Below are 22,614 nucleotides of genomic sequence, written 5' to 3'. Positions count from 1 at the left end.
TTCTTTACAATCAATATTTGCACATCTGCCTTTGAAGGATCAAAGCAACAACCGTTTATTTGCATGGGATGGAGGGGCGTTTACGCAGTTCCTTGTCCATCAAGTGGATCGCGCGCATCCCAAATCTGTCCTGGGTACTGTTGGCCTGCAGCCCTGGCCGGAGAGGCTTCACCCCCACGTCACACACTTGAAGCCCAGTTTGTTAATCATGGCATCACTTCCCCCCTCAAGCAGATCAACAGGTTTCTCCTCGGGCCTCGCTTATGAACAGCCTCGTTCAGTGAGCGTACAGCGTGCTGCAGCTACTTTATGATTACTGAGGCCACAGACAAGCGATGTCTCATTCTCCTCCTCCTCTTCTTATTCTCAGTTCTGCTCCTCTTTCTCAGAGTTTACAAATAACATCTGGCCATAGGCGGCGGGAGCAGCTGGAGGAAGGGAGAAGGAATGAACGCACATTGACCTTTCTTTTAAAAGGGCATCCATTCGGACACGGTCTCTCTATGTCAACTACAACTGGTTTTCCTCTCCATGGAGAGATTCAGTGCCAGCTCCACTGGTTGGGGCTTTCCTCTTGATGACAGCTGTGATCGGCCCATCGGGTAATGTCTTGATCAGATTCCAGGCTTCAAAACGGGTCAGCCCTTGCATTAGACTCGTGTGGACTTGCAGGAGTTCATCCCCAGGCTGGACCGCCGGGCTGCGTTCCGAGGCCACTCCTGAAGGAAGACGAGAGAGGTTTTATTTGTTTCTTATCTCCCCGTGGGTTGATAAGGCAGGTAGCGCTTTCCAGAGGTGTGATCCTCTGCAGAAAGCGTGTGAAATTAAGCCCAGCAGAGTTGCGTAAGATCAAAGTCCTGGATGGGGTGTTGCCTGTCTTTGCAATGCATCCTGCACGCATGTAAATAAAACAGCCATGCATCCTTTCCCAGTGTCTCCTGCCTCTGCTGTTTCCCTTGAACTCAACCCAGTTGGCAAGGCAGTGCTGTATTAATGATAATAAGCAAGAACCTTGACTGTGAGTTGGCCCAAATTTAGCATTTCCACCATGCAGCCCTACACGTGTCTACTCGGAAGGCAGCCCCATTGTCTTCAACAGGACCCCAAATAAAACTATGCACATCGTTAAATCCATAGCATGCCGCTGAGCTATAGAACATGAGTTTAGGTGTTATTTTTGCTCTTTTGAGTTGGCATAAAAAAGGGAATGGCACAAGAGGAAAGCAAACACAGTATGAGGCCTCTGTTTTCTCCGCTTTTAAAGGTCTGCCTCTTTTGATATTAAACTTGGTGAGGAATTTATTTATTTATTTTGTAGTTGTGTGGACTACGAAATTCCGTAATTCTTTTCCATTCTGGGAATTCTGCCTGACAGACAGATACCTCACCAGGAAGAAACGTTTTGAGGCTCAACTAGGCCTGGCTTCCTCTTCAGAAAGGAAGCTCCCAGCTGCCACTGGGGCAGGAAAAGGAAGCTTGGGCAGAGCTAGGCCTAGCTCATCCTCAGAGCTTCCCAATGGAGGCCTTTCTCCCAGGCGAGCCACACTGAGGGGTCTGCCTGTCAGGCAGAACGCCCAGAATGGAGAGTTGTGGGATTTGTAACCCAGAACGTATGAAAATCCCATCTCTCCAAGCTACTAGGCTAGGAGTTCAATTAGGCATGGCCTCCTGCACTTTAATTTTGCTGGGTCCCATATAATAATGCACAGAGGCTTTCAGTGAACCCTTTCCTCAGCCCACGTGTTGTTTTCTTCTAGTTTCTTGGAGCATTTTGAGTTTTTAAAAGTGCTTCCAAGCAGAGTAGAGATTTTTTTAAAAATTCATCGTTGTCTCCAGCTGAAACATGAGAGCAAAACATCGGGACTCCACTGAACATCCTGGTGCAAGCCACTTGAAGAAAACCAGTGCAGTATTCTACTGTCAACATACCTTTAAACATTCTGTTGATGATGATTGGCTTATCTCCATGGATGGAGCCTTTCCCTCCTTCCAGACTAAACCCTAGCCCAGCAGAGGTCTTCTCCAGGGTTACTGTGAAGATCAGGTCCTCACAGGCTGTATAAAAACACGATACTGTCAAAGGGGAATTTACTGGGTGGCAAGAGCTGTCACTCAATGGCAGACCGTGTATCTAGCATGCAGACGTTATCGGGATAAATACCCGATATCTCCTGGTATCACTAGGAAATCTGTCTATTCAACCTAATTCTGAGCATTTCCTCCTTCCGTATTTCTGTCCTACATTCCCATTGTTTGAAGAGGCCTTTTAAATTTTGAGATGGCTCGTTCTATGCATTTTATACTCCATTTGTGACGTTGCTCAAAGACTCTTCTGCATCATCATAATCATTGAGATATACTCACTAGATTCTGCTGAGGTTTCACTTCCCACAGACGCAGAGGAATCCAGAGAGGCACTGAGGCTCCTTTCTCTTTCCTGGGGCTTTCTCGTGACGATAACGGCCTGCTTCGGGTGCCGAGCTTTACGCAGGATCTCCAGCGCTTCGTTATGGGTGGCCCCTTTGAGGGACTTCCCGTTGATGGACAAGACTTCGTCCCCTTTCTGAATGGTCCCTTCTTGGAAAGCTAACCCGCTGGCGAAAACCCGGTGGACCTGTTGCGAATCATTCCAACCCAAACACAAACACAGAAAGAGGACTTGTATCTTGGAGGCGTCTTAAGCAAGGTGCAAATATTTTCCTGACTTGCTAGGCAATCGAGAGTTGCTCTTGTCTCCTCCGTAGCTGGCAGTAGCTGGGCAGAGAGGCGGAGGGACTCCAAGGCCCTCCTTCAAGGAGGGGGGAACATTAGCTGAACTTGGTCCAAGCCCCCCAGTGGAGCCCTGGAATGGAACTTGGACCCAACTGGGGGACTCTGGGCAGAGAAGGGGCTCATGGGGGGTTAACGAAACCTCCTTGTGGATCCTCGGGGCTAGGAGAGACTGAAGTTTGAACCCTGTTCCTGTAACCTTATAAAGACCAGGTCCAGCAACAAGGAGAGTCTGGGATTCATGGAGCCTACGGTGGAGGAGACCCTCCTGGCCACCCCCACCCTGGGCTGGGAGGGCGGCAGTCACCATTTTTCAATGTGGACAATGTCCACATGTTCATAACGTCCCTAGAATAAGCCCACTGAAAACAGCAGAATGGAAGTCATTCTGTGCTAACTTAAGTCCCCTTAATATCAATCCATCGACTTTTCTTCTTCTGGATCCGTCCTCCCTCCCTTCCTGGGTGCAAGGAAGTTCATGGCAACCCGGTGTTTGATTGCCTATGGACATGTTTTGAAATCCGGCCCCCAGCTGCCGACACCCTGGCCTTTCTTTAGAAAGGGTGCGGAATAAAGCGAGTTACCGTGACAGCTTTGTTCTCTAGGTCTACTCCGCCGGCTAAGCTGAACCCGAGGCCGGCGCCTTCGTCTTTGTGAAGAATTGTGACATGGATGTCGCGGAGTTGCTGTGCAAAAGACAGAAAAGGAAAAGGGTCTTTGTGTATAGAGAAGACACGTTGATGCAAGGGGGAGGGAGGGAGACACGCCTGCCACACTTTGTAGGGTGAAATGGGGTGGCCATTCTGGCAGAAGCAGCTTTTCACATCCTGTTGAGATGGCAGCAAGCTTTGGACAGCCTGTCTCCTGCTCAACTGTTGGAAGAAAAAGCAATGCACCATGAGGACTACAGCCCCCACTCTCAGGGTGGCCTATTGGCAATGGTGCACAAGACAATAGGCCTAGGGGCTGTAGTCCTCATGGTGGTCATGGAGAGGCATCCATCAGTCCTTCTTGGGGGGGACGAGGACCCCCATGCACAGATAAGGAGATCTATCACAGGGATGATGGATATTAAGTCCTTGCCTAGATCAAGTAGAAGAGTTTAGTCTATGGAGACCCACCGTTGGTGAAGGAGGATAAACAGAAGACCCAGAAAGAAGAAGAAAGCACAACATTTCAAGTTGGAAAAGAAATGTCCAGCCGCTTCCCATAAAACATTCAAAATCTGTGTGATAGTACAGGCAGCTCTCTGGAGATAATTGGATGGGGCCTTTTTTTAAAAGAACCCTTTGTCACTGTCCAAGCCAAGGGAGATATTGGAAATGGCAAAACAACATCCGTACCTTTAACGTTGCTTCGTCTAAGGACTTCACCTCTTCCACCAGCTTCTCCAGTTCTTCAGGCGTCAGCAAAGAGATGACAGCTTGTCCGGAGACACCCAAAGTCGGAGGAGCACAGCGTTTCCGCTCGTCTTCCTCTTTCTCGTGGTCTGACCGGCTTGAACTGTAGTCCCTCAGCTCCGAGAGGCTAGCCAGTTTGGGAACAGGAAATGAAGAATGCTCAAGTGTCATAATCAACTTTTCCTCATGCGCCGGGGCATAACTGGAGCCATGCTTTCATTTGGGTGTCAGCGGTTGAGCATTAGTGAAGCTTTAAACCCTATATACGTATATGTGTATATACATACACATCACAAACCGTACTGTGCTCAGGCTGAGTGCCAATCTGGCTGTTAGCTATCACTGCTCCAACGTGTAAAGCAAAAAAATGCTTGTTTGCTGATAAGAACAAAATGTGAACAAAAGGGGCAAATCTTGATCCTCTTACCTCAGAGAAAAGCCAGCGTCTGGAGAAGGCGCTTCTTCGGCATCCAAGATGGCGGCCCCATTTTCTTCGGTGGAGGGCTTTGACAACCCACCAGGCGATCGCCACGGGTTCTTCCCTGAACCTAGAGGAGACTGAGGGAGGGAATAAAAGGACCTCATTAAGGCGGACGAGAAGTGGTGGCTCAGGGAGTCGATCTTGCTGTATTTCTCTTCGCCGGTTTTCAGCATCTCACAGGACTGGGGTGAGGTGAGAGGAAAACTCCGGGCTCTCTGGCTTGGGGGTTTCGAGACCTGTCGTGAGCATGGTTCTGTGTTTTTCGGAGGTAGCAAATCCAGAACAGATTCATTGAGTTCGCTGTGGATTGTCTTTGGACTCAGAACCTCATGTTCCTGCCTTAGGCAACAGGATGGATCTAACCTTCTCGCTTCTAGTTGGAGCTGAAGATGGGCGCCTTGCGAGCCATGATCTTCAGAACTGGTACTGGTCGAAAGAAGACTAGAATCAGCTGTAGCAAATTTTGGCTCCCTTTTGCTGGGAGAGGCTTCTTTCTGGACCGACAGCTTTGGGCTAAGTTTCCGGTCTCCTTTTCCCGGAGATTGGGGAGTGCCCAAACTTTCGAAGGAGCTTATTCTTTGCTTTATGGACGAGGCTCTAGAGGGCCCCTGAATGATCTTGGAAAGGGAACCCAGTTCATTATCAGATACGCTCTGGCAGTGGCCCTCCGGGGCACTTTTGAGAGCCGTTCCATCGGAAGCTCCTTTTTTCAAGCCCTTGAGACTTTGACGAAACCAAGCCGGTTTGGGCGCGACCGGTGGACCTTTCTTCACAAAGTCGCCTTCATCCGATGACCTGGGTGCTTTTGAATCCCCTTCCTCCGTATCCGAATGTGGCAGGCCTGTTTCCGAGCAACTGGAGGCCGGGTGGCCTTCGCTGGTGTCGATGCCGGGGTGCAGGCTGACGTGGCAGCTGTCTCCTGACATGCTGGGGTTGAACAAGCTTTTGATGCAGTCAGAAATTCTAACCCAAGGGTCTTCCGCTGTACACTCCAGGGTATGATCTATCCGAGCTTGCCTCCTCAGTGCAGGCCGTGAAGTGGGTGAGACGACCTTTCCTAAATGTGAACAAATGCAATTAACATAGTGAAAGGCAATCAGCAAAACATCAGCTCTCCCTATGAGCTTCATGGTTACTTCTAGGCCAGCACTTGAAGCGTGGAAATTATAGAGGGGGATGAAGAAGCTTGTTTCCTTATCATTAGCCAGTCTTCTAATTAACTAATGGAGATAACCATTCGTTTGAGGATCTTAGAGTGATGTGTATGAGTGGAACAAATTAAGCGCAGAGAGAAATGCGGAGATACCCATAATGACAAAGGCTCCCTCTACATGGCCCTTAATGTGTCTTAAATGAGTTGAGATTAAAGTTACAGTTCCATGCGTACACGTCTGGGATGAAGTCTCCTTGAGCTCAATGCACCTTACACCAAAGTAAACATGTGCAGCTGCATTCAATAAGTTAGAATCCCGAGTATGTTTGCTTGGGAGCAAGCCCCGATGGGCACAGTAACTTTCAAGTAACTAAGTATTTGATTCTGCTGCCCATCCATTGAAAGGAAAGGTGGCAGTTTTTAAGGCTGCGATCCGATGCACATGTCCCATTTAGGTTAAAATATAATGAGAGCGCATGGCATTGCACCATGAGTGGACTCAGCCTTCACCTGATCTCAGGGCAATCCGACACAGGTCTACTCAGAGGTCCCACTGATGCTTCCTGGTAAATGTGTCTAGGAGCGCAGCATTAATCCTGTCTAACACTGACCCTCTGCTTTATCATTGACTGCCTAAAGCTGACCTTTCCACCTCCGCATCTGTGCTACAGGGAATTCTCCTGAGCAGCCCGTTGGTCCCAATGGCAGTGAAGAAGGCATACATACCTTGGTTGGCTTTTCTTTCTTGCTCCGTTTCTTCAAGAAACCTGCCAGGCTCTTCCGCCGCTCTTGACGCTGAAGCAGCAGCAAAAGCTTTGTGAGTTACAGCGGTCTTATTTCCTTGCTCTAGCAGGTCTTCTGCTTCCTGGAGCATAAACAGGAAACGTTAAGTGTGGTAACACGCGGTTGCATAAAATCTCATTCTCTACACCCACCGCCTGGCTCTCTAGAGCAGCAAAGTTTTCATGGGGGACTCCGAATGAATAGGTTTGCAACCTGGGGAAGAGAGGCTCTCCAGGGCGCAGTTCTGACAACACGCTAGTGGCCCGTTTGCATCTCATCACTGTGGTTAAAGCTCAGCAGAAGGATAGATCCTTTTTCAGGCCAACAATGTTTATACCCCATCTTTACAAACGATAACATTTTGGGATGGAGAGAAATGGGGAACTTTCTTTTTGAAGGTCAAAACCTGGATTTGATTCACACAGGCATGCCCATTGCTGGATGAGTGGAATATCAGGTACGGGGCACGAGCCATCGCAAAGATTAAAACCTCACCCGGCATTTGTATATCCCCCACATGTGATGTTTTCCAGTGATATTAGCTGTGAAACCTCAAACAGAGAGGAGAGACAGGGCTCTGGAAAGCCATGCACAAATTACACACCCCTCCCATGAAGAAGAAAGAACATTGTCGTTATGATTTCTTCTTCGTTATTGGACTACAATGCCCATCAGGCTTAGCGAGCAGAGATCACATGGCCCAAAGCCTGTGGATAGCCTGAAAGGCTAGACTCCCAGGTCTTTTTGAAGGTACTAATGAAGAGAAAGAATATGCCGATAAAGGGGTGGGGTGGGGCTGGGCTATGATGCTCACTCCACTGAGGCAATGTCCACCCTACTTATCCTTAAAAGAGGACCCCCCCCCACTTGTGCTGTGCGCAGGCCCTCCATGGCCATAGGATGCACCCTGTCATTAGGATCTCAGGAGAAAATGATTTTGGCTTCCCCTTCCTTTAGTGACGAATATTAGCCATACTTGGACATTGTGAGGAGAGCTCATTCTGAAACAACGCCTGACATATCACACAGCAACTAACACTCGGCAAAGTTTTGGTGCTTTCCGGCAAGTTTCTGCACTGCCAATTTTATGTTGCTCGCTTTGCATCTCTCCCCACCCCCTCGGTACTTTCCATTTCTAAATTCTCACACTGACAGGCTGGTTCCGTCTTCTTCAATTACTTCTCACTTTTAAAAAAAATCACTAACTTGCAATTCTGTATCCATCTTCAAACTTTGCAAATCTGTGCAAATGTACTAAAAGCAGGAGTTTATGGTCAGTCAAAGACCCCCTTAGCCTCCTTTTAACCTTCCAAGTCAAAGGAGGTTTGCTGAGGAATGTGGTGTGGGACTTTAGTTTCTTCTGCATTTTTATGCAAGCCAAAACGGCGCCGGACTTCTATGTGGGTTGGAACACAGTTAATCTGGCTGCTTCCCTTCTGTGATGTTTGTGAAGCTCTCCCAAAGGTGCATGATTTACCACCCCTCACAGTTCAGTGTCTAAATTAAGGACCGATGGTAACTCCAGTTTCGGAGGTTCTGTGAATCCACTCCAGGTTTTAGACGGTGCTTCACATGGGCTGTCCAAGGTTCTGAATTCTAGGTACAGACTATTGGGGAATTCCTGTAAAGTGTAAGTAAAACCTGGAGTGGATTCACTGCTTCCCCAAAATTGGAGCCATCAGGTGCCGTGGGCCTGAGGTTTCCATCCCACTCTGCATGAGGGCCAGCTCTTCACCCATATATGACCTCCTCAGGAGTCTAACAACCATGAGTAGCAACCACATCGTGAAAATAACCACTACCCATCTCTTGCAGGTAGTGAAAGCAGAAAGACAGTCAACATCAGGGAAGTAGTAAGGGCTACCACATCCATGTTGATTGTCTTCATGCTTTGACCTGCTTGGGTGCAGATCAACCATGGATATTTGGAGAACCACTGCTCTTCCAAGAGGCACCCTCTTCCCATGGAAACCCACCACCCGTTTACAGCTGCTGCCATTTCCGTCTCCTCACCTGTTTTACCTGAGTATTCGACGGGGGGGACCCCCCATCCCTTGCTCCCCTGGCCTCCTCTTTGGCTTCTCTGCTGATCAGCTCATGGTCTGCACAATCTTGTTTGAAATACTTCCTTGGCGGAGGCTTCGGTTTGGATGACCGGGGTTTCCTAACGAGGATCTCGGTGGACCTCTTCGCAGGGGCCTGTGGCAGCTGGACGGTTACTTTTTGAGTCAGTGGGGAGGGGTCTTTCTCCAGACTCGTTCTGGAGGAGGAAAAGAAGGAGCCCGGCTGCCTGGTAATGGGTATGTCAATACTGTGCCCTTTGGCCTTCAGGTCCACCAGCTGGTACACGAGGCCGTTTCCCCCGGACAGCCTGGGGTTGTAACTGCTGTCGCTGCTGGAGCGGATCATGTGCTTTGAGGTATGAGGGTTGCTGTGAGCGGTGCGCCTCTCTGAGTATTTCTCACAGGGAGGTTTCTTATGCCAGCTGTTCTCCAGGTTTTTAACACCTATATTTAATTAAAGAAACAACAAAAAAAAGAGGAAAAGCACGTAGCGGTGATCATGGTAATAGAGACGCCACATCCCAAAGATACTTTCAAGAAATGCCATGTCCCGAAATGGACAGTGGCCTTGCTGTTCACCCAAAACAAGCCAAAACGGTTTGTTACTAGAGATGGGATTTCATATTTCTCAGACACCAAATGAGGGATGTGGTGGTGCTGTGGGTTAAACCGCAGAAGCCTCTGGGCTGCAAGGTCAGAAGATCAGCCATCGTAAGATCGAATCCACATGACGGAGTGAGCTCGCGTCACTTGTCCCAGCTCCTGCCAACCTAGCTGTTTGAAAGCATGTAAAAATGCAAGTAGATAAATAGGGACCACCTCGGCGGGAAGGTAACGGCATTCCATGTCTAGTCGCGCTGGCCACGTGATCATGGAAACTGTCTTTGGACAAACACTGGCTCTACAGCTTGGAAACGGGGATGAGCACTGCATCCTAGAGTCGGACACGACTGGACTAAATGTCAAGGGGAACCTTTACCTTTGCCTAGACTCCAAATCTGATGTATAGCAACCCTAAGAGTTTCAAGATGCGCGAGACACCCAAGGAATGTTCCCCACCATTGCCATTCCACCCACCTCCAGTGAGTTTCTATGGACAAGCAGAGATTCGAACACAGGCCTCCCGAGTTCTAGTCATCCCTTTATTCACCACGCCACACTGGCTCAAGAACGCCAGAAGAAGCGCCACCAAGGCACTGTATTCATTCGTCCTTTAGCCACATCCCATGAGAACCTTCTTCTGTCCTTCGACAAAGTATCAACTTTTTAGTATTTGGGATTTTCTTACCTTCTGTATTCCACTGGTACCTCTCTCTTTCCACAGCTTGTGAAATGGCCTCTTTCAGCTGCTGTTCAGAGACCTACAAAACATCACATGTCACCATACAATGCTGGAAAAGTGCAGAGTTTAGCCAAAGACTGGTTTTATTCTTTTTTCTTAGAGGTGACAAAGCAATACATTACAGTAGTTCCTGTCGGGTTGTGTTGTGTTCCGTTAACCCTTAGCATTTCAGCACTGTCAGAATGTGGAAGCATCATCCAGTTTGGGCCTCACCTGTGGAGCCGGGTGCCTGCTGATGATGATTTGCACGGTCCCAGGATTGCAATGGCTTAGAAGTCCATGGACTTCATTAAGGGTCTTATTTTGAACTGATGTCTCGTTGATTTCTACGATTTCATCTCCACACCTTTTTAAAAAGAAGAAGGGCAAAAAAATGAGACATACTTTATATTAATCTGGAAGATGAAGATTCATTTGCCTGAAACTATTTTTAGAGCAGCGGGAAGGGGGGGGGGATACATCTCTCCTGCTTCTGAATTGTTTTTAAGCCTCAAATTCTTCCTGACAAATTTAGGAAGGGATCTGTGGACCTCGGCACATTATTTAAGAACAAGCTGAAATGGAAGGTCTTCCCCAATTGAACCAGGAAAACCATGAGCAGTCCCAGCATGGAGAAAGTTTGCCTGCATTTATTGTACAGTATTTGTCTGTATTGTCTGTGTTCAGAGAAAAGATCACACAGGGAAGGGGGGAATTCTAATTCAGGAGTAAAGCATTTGACTATTCTGGGGTTCAAACCCAGACTTTTTAAGTGCTGAAGACTCAAAGCCCTTGATTCTAGGCAGATGACTGTCAGTTTGTTCCATGTTTAACAGATACAATCCTACGGGTCATTTAACGCTGTTGTAAGGGAAACCCCAAACATGGTAGCAGCAAAATGCCAGTGATTATGGAGGTGCTGTTGGTATTTCTGGGCATGTTCCAATTCTAGCAATTTCCACAAACCCCCAGTTCCCAGGTTCTCTGCCTCCCCCCACCCCAACGAGGAAATTTGCAAATTTTGGGGAAAAAATCGTTTCAAACAAAAGCCGAAACAGGCTCTCACCCGTCTGTGGGGTTTTAATTTTTGAAACAATTAGAGGAAACAACAGGCATGGCTTGCGAGGTGCTTGAGGGACATCTGTGAATAAGCCGAAAATAGATGCTGTGCGTAGGACATGATCTCAGGCACCTGCTGCTACCTTCTGTGACTTCACTCAATTGCTACTGATATGCTTTCGGCAGGAAACAGGCTGGTGGAACCTCATTTTGTAGCTGCTTTACGCTGACCGCTCCTTCCTTCCTGTTTGCTTAATCCACCCTTTGACTTTGATGATTTAGTTAAACATTTCTAACTTCAGTACAGCAGTCAGAAAGATGGACACCACAAGTCCTTCCGGGTGCATGCCACTCAAATTCATTTGCTGTTTTCCAGCCTTTCCAGCGAAAATCTCAACACAGGGACAGCTGTCTCTGTTCCTTCTCTCTTGATGGACCCAACAAAACATCTGGTTTACACATGAGGATGTTCCTGCTTCAACCATCGGCATCTCCTGGATGGCTATGGAAACCTCCTCTCTGATGCCGCCGGGTGGCTTGGTGGTTTGGGCATCTGAACGGGACACGTCAAGCTAAAAGGCTAACTGGTAAGAACCACTAAAAGCCAGGAATGCCATAGGACTTCTCCGATCTGCAGGATCGCTATCCGCGGATACACTGATCCGCTAATTGAAAATACAGTATTAAATTTTGTTTAAAAAAATTATACACATTTCCATGATGTTTTTACCAGAACAGGCGATGAGAGGTAGCCAGAGTCCATGTTATACATAGTGTTTGCCATTTCCACGATTTTCAGCATCCACTGGGGGGGGGGAATTTGCAACTAATCCCCCATGGATGTCACAGTCCTGCTGTATAAATATTCCATGCCCAAAATAGCTGGAACAGGAATGATGGAAACGGCTCATCAAGTTTGCCAACTTCATCCTCAACGCCTAAACTACCTAAAGGTAAAGGTAAAGGTAAAGGTAAAGGTTCCCCTTGACAATTTTTGTCCAGTCGTGTTCAACCCTAGGGGGCGGTGCTCATCCCCGTTTCCAAGCCATAGAGCCAGCGTTTTGTCCGAAGACAATCTTCCGTGGGCACATGGCCGGTGCGACTTAGACACGGAACGCTGTTACCTTCCCACCGAAGTGGTCCCTATTTATCTACTTGCATTTGCATGCTTTCGAACCGCTAGGTTGGCGGGAGCTGGGACAAGCGACGGGCGCTCACTCCGTCGCATGGATTCTATCTTACGACTGCTTGGTCTTCTGACCCTGCAGCACAGGCTTCTGCGGTTTAGCCCGCAGCATCACTACGTCACTACCTAGGATGTTGTAAAATCCGCAGTTAGTTTGAACAGAAGACCGGACCGAGACAGAGAGCCACTCCCGAGAGCCGGCTTAGTACTCAACAACATGCCATCAACACCATCCAACCTTGACGTACCTGAGCCTTCCATCCATATGAGCGACAGAACCAGGAGAAAGGGCGTGGATGAATATTCCCGAAATGCATTGGAAGTAAGGGATGTTGCACAAGCCGATGCCTAAACCCACACCAGCCTCTGTGGGGGGAGGGGATGGAGATAGACAAGAAGAAAAAGGAGCTATTCAATAATCCAGAAATCTTGAAATCTGCCCACGCTTCTGTTGAAATTTACATTTGTTTCTCCCCTTTCTTTTTGGGGTGTTCAGATCATTTCCCCCAATACGTACACATTTTCTTGGAAACCTCTCTCGCGGCCGGCATGAGACGTCAAGGCTATATTGGGCATTTCTGGACACCCCGGTGCTTCTGGACACCCCGGTCCGTTCTGCTTTTCAGTGCTGGGCAACACTTACCTTTGTTCAAGAAAACCTCCACGATGATCCTGTCCTTAGGATTGGTGGCATTCGAAGGGAAAGGCACACCCTCCAAGCCGAAGGAGCTGTTCTCCTTGGTGAGACACATGCTGGTGCTTAGCGAACGGCAGAGGTGGGATGATAGATAGGCCGCCGCTGAATGCGGGGTGCTGAGGCTTGTTCGGACCGTAAGCGTGAGAAGACCTTTCTTGGCCTGCAGGAGAAGAGGAATCACCATGAATAGCTGGAATGGGCCAGTAGTTTAAGTACCAAAGGTTGGGAGTCTGATTGTCAGGGGCGAGGCGTGATGATTCATAGGGTTCCTTCCAGCTCTGCAGGCCTAAGAGTGTGATGATCATCAGCTGTGCTCACTGGTGTCCAGTGCTGGCATCTGCAGGGCATGTGAGGAGGCCCAGTAGGGAATCAAATTCCCAACCTACACTTAATTCGAACCCAGCCCTCAAGCAGATACAATGCAAGAAGGCCAAGTGAGGTACCCTGCTTTTGTTTTTAAAAAGGACCATTGAATTGAATGGCCTTTTTTTCCTGCTGATCTGAGAGCTGAATTGCATGGCATCACCTTGAATTTCTGCAGAGCTTCGTAATGTGTCAGCCGGTGCATCGACTCTCCATTCAGCTCCAGGATCTCATCCCCTGCATGATCGAGAGAGAGAGAGAGAACTGTAGCAAACCGTCGTAGGTACCCGTTGTTCCGTCCACATCCCACGTGGAAGGGCAAACGGCTCCCCCACCTTCTTGCAGCCGGCCATCTGCAGCAGCGGCTCCCCCAGGAAAGATGGTTTTCACGTAGATGCCGATGGGCCCATAAATGCTGTCTTTACCCCCCACAATGCTGAAACCGAGACCCTAAGGGGGAAGAAGACACAGAGAAGGGGCATTTTTAGCGGCTCGGGATCTGCTTCTCCCCTGCTTTTTTAAAAAAGTGCTTAATCAATAACAAAAGGATTTACTGGTGACTATATAACAAAGCAAAAAAAGCAGGCAGTAGAGAAACATTTTCAAAAGAATTAAAAGCAACAAGGCAGAATGAATCAATTTTTAAAACCCCACTCAGAGAGCCAGTCCCAAAGGGTGATGACAATAACATGCCAGGCCCTAAATGATTTGGGACCTTGATATCTGGCAGGGCACCGCCTTCCGGTGAGAACTACCCCCCCACTCCTTCGTCCCAGGTTGGATGGTTGAGGAAAAGGACCCCAAGGGAGGCTTGGAAAGAGAAGATCAGGAAACGGACCTTCTTGGCAGCTGCACCGCCTCTAATTTTAATGAGGACTAGATGCCTCTCACTTATTTTTGTAATATTGTGTTGTTTCTGCAGTTATCGCTTCAGGCTGTTTACCCTTGTTTTGTCTCATTGTGAACCACAAACAGAGTGGCCTTCGAACCAGATGGGCAGTAGAGAAAGCAGGCAAGCAAGCCTGCCAGAAGATTTAATGAAGCAGCTTCGGATTGGTGAATCCTGCAATTTCCAGCACACTTAGAAACTACACAGGCTAAAGCAGGAGATGGGATTTCTTTCCCCGAATCCCACCCAGCACGACCGGTTCAAATCATTGTCTTTATTACCCGGAGGAAGACAGTGCCATTAACATCTTACCTTCCCTTGGCCTTTCATTAAAACAATATTGGAGATTACAGAAGCCTGCAAGCCGCACAGGGTGGGTGTCAGCTGGGCGGTGCTCAGGGACCTAGAAGACCTGGAAAGGGGCTGCATTTCAGACAAAAGGCAACAGGAAAGAAGGTGTTAACAGGATACCAATTAAACAGATATTGGACCACTTATATTACAACTAAACGAGCCTTTGTCTAATCCTGAATTCTGCTCCCTACCTCTTAATGCAGAGGGTAGGAACCCTGTGGCCCTCAAAATGTATTTGGGTTCCAACAACCCTAGCCATCATGGCCCAATGTCCAAGGATAATGGGCACTGTAGTCCTGTGGTGTCTGAAGGGCTTCCCCACTTGTTTTTCTTTTAAAAAGAAGGTGCTGTCAAGTCGACTCTGACTGACGGAGATCCTCTTCAAGGTTTGCCAGGCTGGCTCTACCCGCAGGAAGCACAGCGGGGAATTGAACCCCCAATTTCTGGCTCCGGAGCTAGATAGCTAAACCTGTGGAGCCAGAGATTGGGAGTTCAGTTCCTCACTGTGGAAAAGAGCCAGCCTAGGTAGCCTTGGGCCAGCTGCACAGTCCCAAGACACCCCCCCAGAGGAAGGGGTGAACACCGTCTAAGTATTCTCTACCTGGAAAACCCTGAACAGGGTCCACGAGTCAGAATTGACTTGACGGCACACAGTGATTCTTTTTCTTTTAAAGGATTGCACAACTTTTATGGTTCTTATTCCTGTTGTTACATTTGTACCTTGGCTTTCTTCCGTTGGCCTCAAGGTGGCAGTCAAGTCTCCTTCCCCCCCCCCCCCCCCACTTTAGTCTCACCATAACTGGGTACGAGACACACGGAGAAGCCCAAGAAGACCATCTAACGGTGTTCGTAGATCAGCCGAAATGTGAAACTGGCCAAATCCCAGGCCAGCACTCAAAGCAAAGGCCCAGAACTGGGGACAGCTATCCTAAGATCCTGGAATCCTGGCAGAAACCCTGGACCGTTGGGTCTCTTCCTTGCCCCATTGCACATGCTCATCAGTCTGAAGGGATAACAAGAAGCAGATCTAGGCCCAGAAAACCTGTGGAGCAGCTTCCCCCTTGTTGATGCCCATCCAGGGTTATCCCTGTTCTTCTTACATTCCCAGGGGCTCTTCCTGATGAGCTGTCCAGCTGCTGAGAGAGAGACTTCCTGTTGCTATAAAGAGAATAGGACTGCCTGTAGCGGGAGGCGGACTTCTTCACCACAGGGTTGTCGATTTCCCCTACCCAGTAGGGACTCGCACCTGTTTAAAGAGAAAGGGAGAAAAGAAAGGGAAGAAGGATGAAACCATCACAATCCCATTAGGAGCCATAAAAAGGGAACTGAGAGGAGATAGGGTGGCATTTTTCAACTGATTAAAAGGTTGTCCTACAGAGGAAGGGAAGGATCTGTCCTCAAATATCCCAGAGTGCAGGACATGCAACAATGGACTCAACTGACAGGAGGCCAGATTCAGGTTGAATATCATAAGAAGAAAAACTTCTGAACTGTCCGAGCAGTACGACAATGGAACCCAGGACATTGGGAGGCGTGTGTGAGGGCTCCAAAGTTGGAGGCCTTCAAGAGAAAATTGGACCACCCTCGGTCAGATCTGCTTCGATTGGGATTCCTGCCTGGAGCAGAGGGCTGGACTGGATGGCCTTAGAGGCCCCTTCCAACTCCATGTTTCTAGGATCCTATGAAAGGATGGTATTACAAAGCCCCAGCCCATTGCTCTGCATGTGAACTGGAAGAAAGTTGCAATCCCATCCATTTGGAGGGTACCGAGCTGGCTGAGGAAGGCTAAATGACTGGAGAATGAATGCTGACCATTAGAAGTGCCTGGACTCTTGCTTGGTTCACATATTCTTTCCAAATCTGGGGATGGGCAACAAGCACCATCTGTACTGAGAGGTTCTGTAGGTTTAAACTTACTCCTCCTGCCATGATTGTTCTCAACAGAGCCAACGTTACTTAAGGCTGAAGGGATTCAGGTGTGGAGTTGGAGATCTGCACAAGACTCCATAGTCCGCCACCCCACCCCACATCTGCGGAGGATTGGTTTCAAGTCCCTTGTGGATACAAAAAACCGTGGATAATACTGAACCCTGGACCCAGGGCTCTCCCTGTACCTGGAAGGACAATAACTGAGGGTGGCTGGCAGCAACGATGCTTAGAAGATAGAGAGAATTGCCTCAAGCTGCCGGGAGATGAGGCAAAAGGGCAACCCATCACCTATAGAGTGTCGTCTCTGCTTCCTTCCACTGGCCAGTTCTGGCAACTGCATTCTGTAAATTCATATTTCTGGTTTTTCTAATTTAATCTTTTTAATATTTTCAGACTCCAGATCAGTGCACTGTGGATACAGATCCCGTGGATATGGGGGGTCCTACTGTCTATCCAAGCCAATTACTACAGACAAGGACTTACTTGCTGAATTGCTGCGAGTCCTCAGGCATTTGGCTTTCGTCTGCAGGACATTTTGTGCCTCCTGTTTAGCCAGATGTTCTTTGCGAGAACAGACAGAGGATTCCTGGGAAGAAAAGATGTTCAGGATTAATTTAAGCCGTATCTGCTGCCCTGGAGCTTGGGAAAAGTGACTCATTTACCTCTGGCAAACAGGGTGCTGTCAGGAACAGCGAGGAAAAAGACATGGCCCAAGAACTCCTTCCCACCAGAAACCCTTAAACGGGGAACATATCACACGTCCGTCTTGATCAAATGGGAGGTTTCTTTCTCCCACGCCTCAGGTAAGTTAATGAACCCCTTCCGAGTCTCTTGCTTCAGTCCAAACTTTAAAGGGAGCTCTCCAAGGTGCTGAAGCTAGTTTGGGGATAAGGCTCAGCATCATGCGTAGCTCTTGTAAATTTTGTACTAAAACCCAGAGCGGATCCTCTGTTGTCCAGAATTGGAGAGCCACCCGCTTCCTCTGTATCAGAGCGTATATGGCTCATCATCACAGGAGGGAATCTTGCTTGGGAGAGTGAAGTGAGGCCCCCTCCCCGTTTAGACCAAGAGGTGTCAGTGCTTCAGAGGGAGAGAGAGGAGAGCTCCAGAAGCAATCTTGGCCAAGGGTCCCCAAAAGCTGGAGCCTGCCTATCGATGCTCACCTTGTTAGCAATTACTAAATTCACCAAGCCTTTTGCTGATTGGATGAGTGATTCTGCCTCTTTGCTGGAGAGCTCTTTAAGAGATTGCCCATTCACCCTCAAAAGTTCATCTCCAGGGCTTAGGCGGCCGTCTCTTTAGGAAACAACAACAGAAACATGCAACTGTTAAAAACAAGATGCTTGCTTTGCAATTGGAAAGTGAGAGCACATTTGCTTTCTGGTTACACTACGACTTTGAAAAAGTTACTTTTGGGACTATAGCTCCATATTGGTTGATGATTTCAGGTGCCATAGCCTCCTCCCCTCCAACCCTCAAAGTAAGGTTTCCACGTTTCTGCCCCACTGCCAAGATTCTCTTGGAGAGAGATGTCTCCAAGCCCTTCGGTTTTCTCTTCTCGGGAACAAACAAGCAATATTTGCATTCATGGGATTTTTGAAGCAAGATCATGAGGTACCTCTGGGCAGCTCCTCCCTCGATCACATGGCGCACTGTGAATTCTTTGCCAGGAGCTGAGCAATGGGGAGGCCTAGAGACTTGAATGCCCAGCCCGTCGTTCCCTGTGGCGATGCAGAGTTTCCAAATGCAGCTGTCCTGGTGGAGAAGACATCAAAGTGACACGTTTTAGGTGCAAAACCTCTACGTTACTTGATCTAGATCACCCGATAACAGCCTTCTGAAAGCTGGTGCCGCCCAGAGACTGCCAGCCTGCAAGCTTCTTGTCCAGATGTGGGAAAGGATCCATTTCACTCCCCTTGAATTCTCCTAGCCCACCAGCATGCTCATCATCATCACATCCAGGTCTCAAATCCAGCGGCGAGGCTTCCCCCACCTCCCTGCATGAAATCCTGGGTGTGTATTTCACAAACCCCTTTCCTGAAACTATGCACAGGAATGTATGTTTGTGTATTCCCTCCCAAATGGCCTTTTTCAATATGTTTTTAGTGCCATTTGCTTGCATATAACCCGGAGAGAGAGAGAGAGAGAGAGAGACCTAAAATGTAACGGATTTCTCCTAACCACGGGGCTGGGGGGGAAAACGCCTACATTTCAGAACACACATTTGATAAAGTTATAATCCTGTCTTTAGCATTTTTACAGTACCGGGCAATTTCATTCTTTCTGCAAAGATGCATGAATAAAGTATGGACGGTGGTGATAATGGAGAAACTGACTAATTGCGTCAAATGATACAAAGGAGAAATTAAACAAGATAACTTTGTGAAGCTATGGCACCTCCTGCTGACTCTGATATTGAATTTAAAAAACCTGAGTAAACTAAGTGGACAATGGGTTGGATGGCTGGTTTGTTTTAAAAAGAATATATTTTTCTAAATGATAAAGTTATATGAACAATCACAATCTTAGAACTTCAGAGCTGGAAGGGGTTCTATGGGTTACGGAGTCCAGCTTCTGTTCAGGAAGCCCAGCGGGGAATCGAACTCCCAACCTCTTGTTCCTCAGACAGATGCCTCAACCACAGAGCGATCCACCAGTTCTGAGCTGTGAGAAAACCTCATTTAATTCAGTTTTCTTGTTCCTCCTTACCCCCCTCCCAACTTTGGGTTTTGCATAATTCTGGTGTCACAAAGGCCCCAACATCTGGAAAGCAACCTGTTCCCCAGCCTTGGAAATTTATTATTCTCACTTTATCAAATATTTTTTTCTTCCAGCATCTTCTTCCGAGGGCACACAGTTCAAATGGTGCGTTGCTTCAGAGGGAGGGTTCAAGACCCTCTATGCCATGTGTAGCGCTGTACGGATCAAACGAAATTGTAGGAATTCTCCATCCATTCACCACGTGAAGGAGAACTGGCGGTGCCCATAGAGGCAGAAAGCCCAGGATGGATCAGCCACACAGTAGGGTGCAATGCCCCTGGCACGCTACTTCTGTTCTTGCCGAATGAACCTTTGCTTGGGTTTCGTGCCTGCGAATCTCAAGTCGTGATTCGCAGACACAAAATTCGCGTTGCAAGGCGAGAGGCAGAATCTTGCCTGTCTCTGGGGAAGGTCCAGAGAGTCATCAAACAACCTCCTTACCTTGACGAAGAACTTCCTCTTCATATTCTTGCAGCTATCGCTGGCGGCCGCCCTCAGCTGCATCATGCCGCTGAGCATAAGTGGATCAGGCGGGCCATCTTCGCCGGATGAGGCACACGCTAATTGAAGGCGAGGGCAGCGGCCCATTTCCTCCTGGCCCCAGTCGGCAGGGCCCTCAAACGGGTTGGGGTACTTCTCGTCCGGACTCGACCCGTCGTCACTGTGCTTCCCATTACAGAGGATGAGGGAGCGCGAGATGGAGCGCAGCGTTTTGGTCCTCCGATGCTTGGCACTGTTGTGCTGCTCCATCGTCCCCGAGCGGGTAACTGGCTGGGCCCCATTAAGAGGTCATCGTCGTCCCCATCACTTTCTTCTCAGTATCACGGCAAAAAGTCTAGCTGGGAAAGAAGCACCAGAGCTGGTGAGGGAGAGAGGATTCATTTGTAAACATCCATGCTCTGTCTCTTCTTCCTCACCCACCCGAAAGCGACGCACAGCCGAAAATGCGCGATGCAAGACCGGGCGTTTTAATTCACAGAGAGCAATGGGACGTCTCATGACATGCTCATTTTGTTTGGATTTTTTTCCCCTTTTCCTTTCCGGAGACGCGCCAGCCCTAATTCCCCATCACCTCTTGATTTCATGCGCTGCCTCGAAGCACAAGGGAAGACCAGGAAATAATGCGTGCTTTTTAAAACAGCGTTTGTGTCCAGGTTTTGCAATCCTATTACACTTTTTCTTCCTAATGGGCTTGTCCCCTTTGGGGATTTCTGTAATGAAATTAAAATAAGCATGCAAAGAAGGGAGGGCTCAAGTCCTTCCCCCCCTCCCCACTCCCTAGGCATGAAGAGCCATGGTCTGGAAGGTCATCACATGGAAGATGGAGCGATTTGGTTATCTGTAGCTCCACAAGGCATGACCAAAACTTAAACCACAAATTAGGAGGCTCTAACTTCAAATTAAGGGGGGGGGGATATCCTTTGAGTAAGATTCTCTGGAAATGACAATAACACTGGGAAAGGTCGCAGACACAGCAGGAAAAGAGGAAGACCACATATGAGGTGGGTCGACTCCTTACAGGAAGCCACAGGGTTGAGTTTACAAGCGATGAGCAGCAGGACCTGTTGGAGAATGCTCATTCATAGGGTCATCATAACGCGATGGCGCTTAACAACAACACAACAACAGCTATTGACAGCGGATTAACTCAGAACGCGGTGGACTCTTCTTCGCTGGAGCTTGTTAAACAAGGTTGGGTGGCCATCTGTCAGTGAGAGTGTGTTGAATTTTCCTACGTTTGCAGGGGACAAGAACGGCCCGTTGGGTTCATTACGACACAACGATTCTAAGAGGGTCTCCATGTTTGGGAACAGTGAGAAACCTGGCCGAGGGGTTGCCCACCTGAAAGGAGGGTGCGGGCAAGCCGCGAACCTACAGCCAGTGGTTCTCCATGTCAGGACAGTGACAATACAGAGTGGACTGCCCTGGCAGGTGTGAATTTGAACAACAGAGCAGAATACCAGGGGAGGACTAATATCACCATGACGCGGAGAGTACAGGACAGAGGGTGAAACCACACATACAGAGAGATCCCTGTTCTCCTTCATCTCTTAGATTTTTTAGCCGCAATGGTGCGGCTAAAAAATATTGTAAATAAATAATAAATAAATAAGAAGGCATCTCTCCCTGAAGTCACCTGTAGCAGCTTTTTATTATTATTATTTTGCAGGGGGAGAGAAAATTGCAGAAAAGGGGGGAAAAGTTCTGTGCTACAATTAACTGCAGAAATCCAGAACTGGCTGGGATTGCAGAGAGAACTTGAAAAAAAATGGGTCAAAATCCTATTAGTTCTGCCTATTGGTGTAACCCAGTTGGCATAAATCTCAGAGGCAAATGGCTGCAGGTTAAGAAATAAGTGTCAGGGTTTGTTCTTTGACATGGAATGGTGTGTTGCTCTATCCAGTGACCAAAGGCATCTGTTGGTCAGAACACACGCTTTTCCTCACCTCTGTATCTCGCATTCTGGGGTGCTTTGTTTCGTGATTGGTCATTGAGCAGTATAAATGGACTTCATTTTCAGGTGGATGGTCTGAGAAAATTGGCACCAAAGGGGAAAAGGGGAGTAACAGCAGAAAACACAAACTCCCTTCAGTGTCTCTTTCGGACATCATAGGCAATGGGCAAAATCTTTTATGGCTAGTAATTTGAGGTGACAGCAGGTGTCCCCTCCCCCATCCCCCAAAGTAGCCTTATTTCTCATGCGGTGTAAGTAGTTCTGTCTCAACATATGGCTTTAAGCATGAAACTATAGCCATACTCTTTGTGCAAAGGATGGCATTTTATTATAAGTTAATTACACACATACACCATATGCATCTCATTCTTGTGGAATCTAATTATGCAACATGAATAAACATTTTAAACCCAAGACCCACCCCAAAAAGCATGCAGTTAACAACTTCTCTTTTCTGCTTGCCCTCCCCATCTCCTCTTCAATATCATTCTCTGTTCTTTGTTCTGCCTAATGGTAGGACCGGCCCTGGGCGATAGCATTTTGTGTGTGTGTGTGTGTGTGGCTTTATGGGGTTGGGACAGAACCATGACATGCACGCCCCTCTTCAATTGTAAAAAGGGTGCCACGGAGTAGAGCTTGGTCTAGATGGGCGGGATAGAAATCCAATAAATAAATAAATAAAAGTAAATAAACAGAGAAACCACACCAGAGGAACACCCTCAAGCTTCTAAAAAAATTGACCTCATGTCTTTTAAGTTGTTGTTCAGCCAAAGACCATGTGGTTTGTTTGTGAGGCTAATTGAGAATCTGCTTATCCATAAGCGAAAATAATAATGCTGTCCATGGGATCGGGACAAAAGCCAATCATAAATCAAAGTGACAAGGACACCCACAGAAGGAGCAATTACACCAGAAACAAAACCCTTGTTGAAATTCATCCAGCGACTTCTTA

The 22,614-nt window shown here is 48.0% G+C and overlaps 1 protein-coding gene across 1 annotated transcript; it reads right to left on the bottom strand.

The window, feature by feature from the left end:
- Positions 1-30: 30 nt before the first annotated feature.
- On the bottom strand, positions 31-20,265 carry IL16 (interleukin 16). Its single transcript, XM_020790178.3, has 20 exons — positions 19,649-20,265; positions 18,066-18,202; positions 17,611-17,743; positions 16,931-17,033; positions 15,619-15,764; positions 14,477-14,587; positions 13,611-13,725; positions 13,439-13,512; positions 12,859-13,072; positions 12,464-12,581; positions 10,205-10,337; positions 9,938-10,010; positions 8,609-9,093; positions 6,530-6,668; positions 4,597-5,707; positions 4,113-4,296; positions 3,354-3,455; positions 2,365-2,614; positions 1,930-2,055; positions 31-719 (listed from the first exon to the last, which is right to left on the bottom strand). The coding sequence occupies exons 1-20, from the start codon at positions 19,955-19,957 to the stop codon at positions 511-513; spliced, it is 4,272 nt and encodes a 1,423-aa protein (XP_020645837.3). The 5' UTR covers positions 19,958-20,265; the 3' UTR covers positions 31-510.
- Positions 20,266-22,614: the final 2,349 nt, after the last annotated feature.

The sequence above is a fragment of the Pogona vitticeps genome, chromosome 12 (genome assembly GCF_051106095.1).
Source record: "Pogona vitticeps strain Pit_001003342236 chromosome 12, PviZW2.1, whole genome shotgun sequence".
NCBI classification, from domain to species: domain Eukaryota; kingdom Metazoa; phylum Chordata; class Lepidosauria; order Squamata; family Agamidae; genus Pogona; species Pogona vitticeps.
This window is presented reverse-complemented; position numbering and strand designations above follow the sequence as displayed.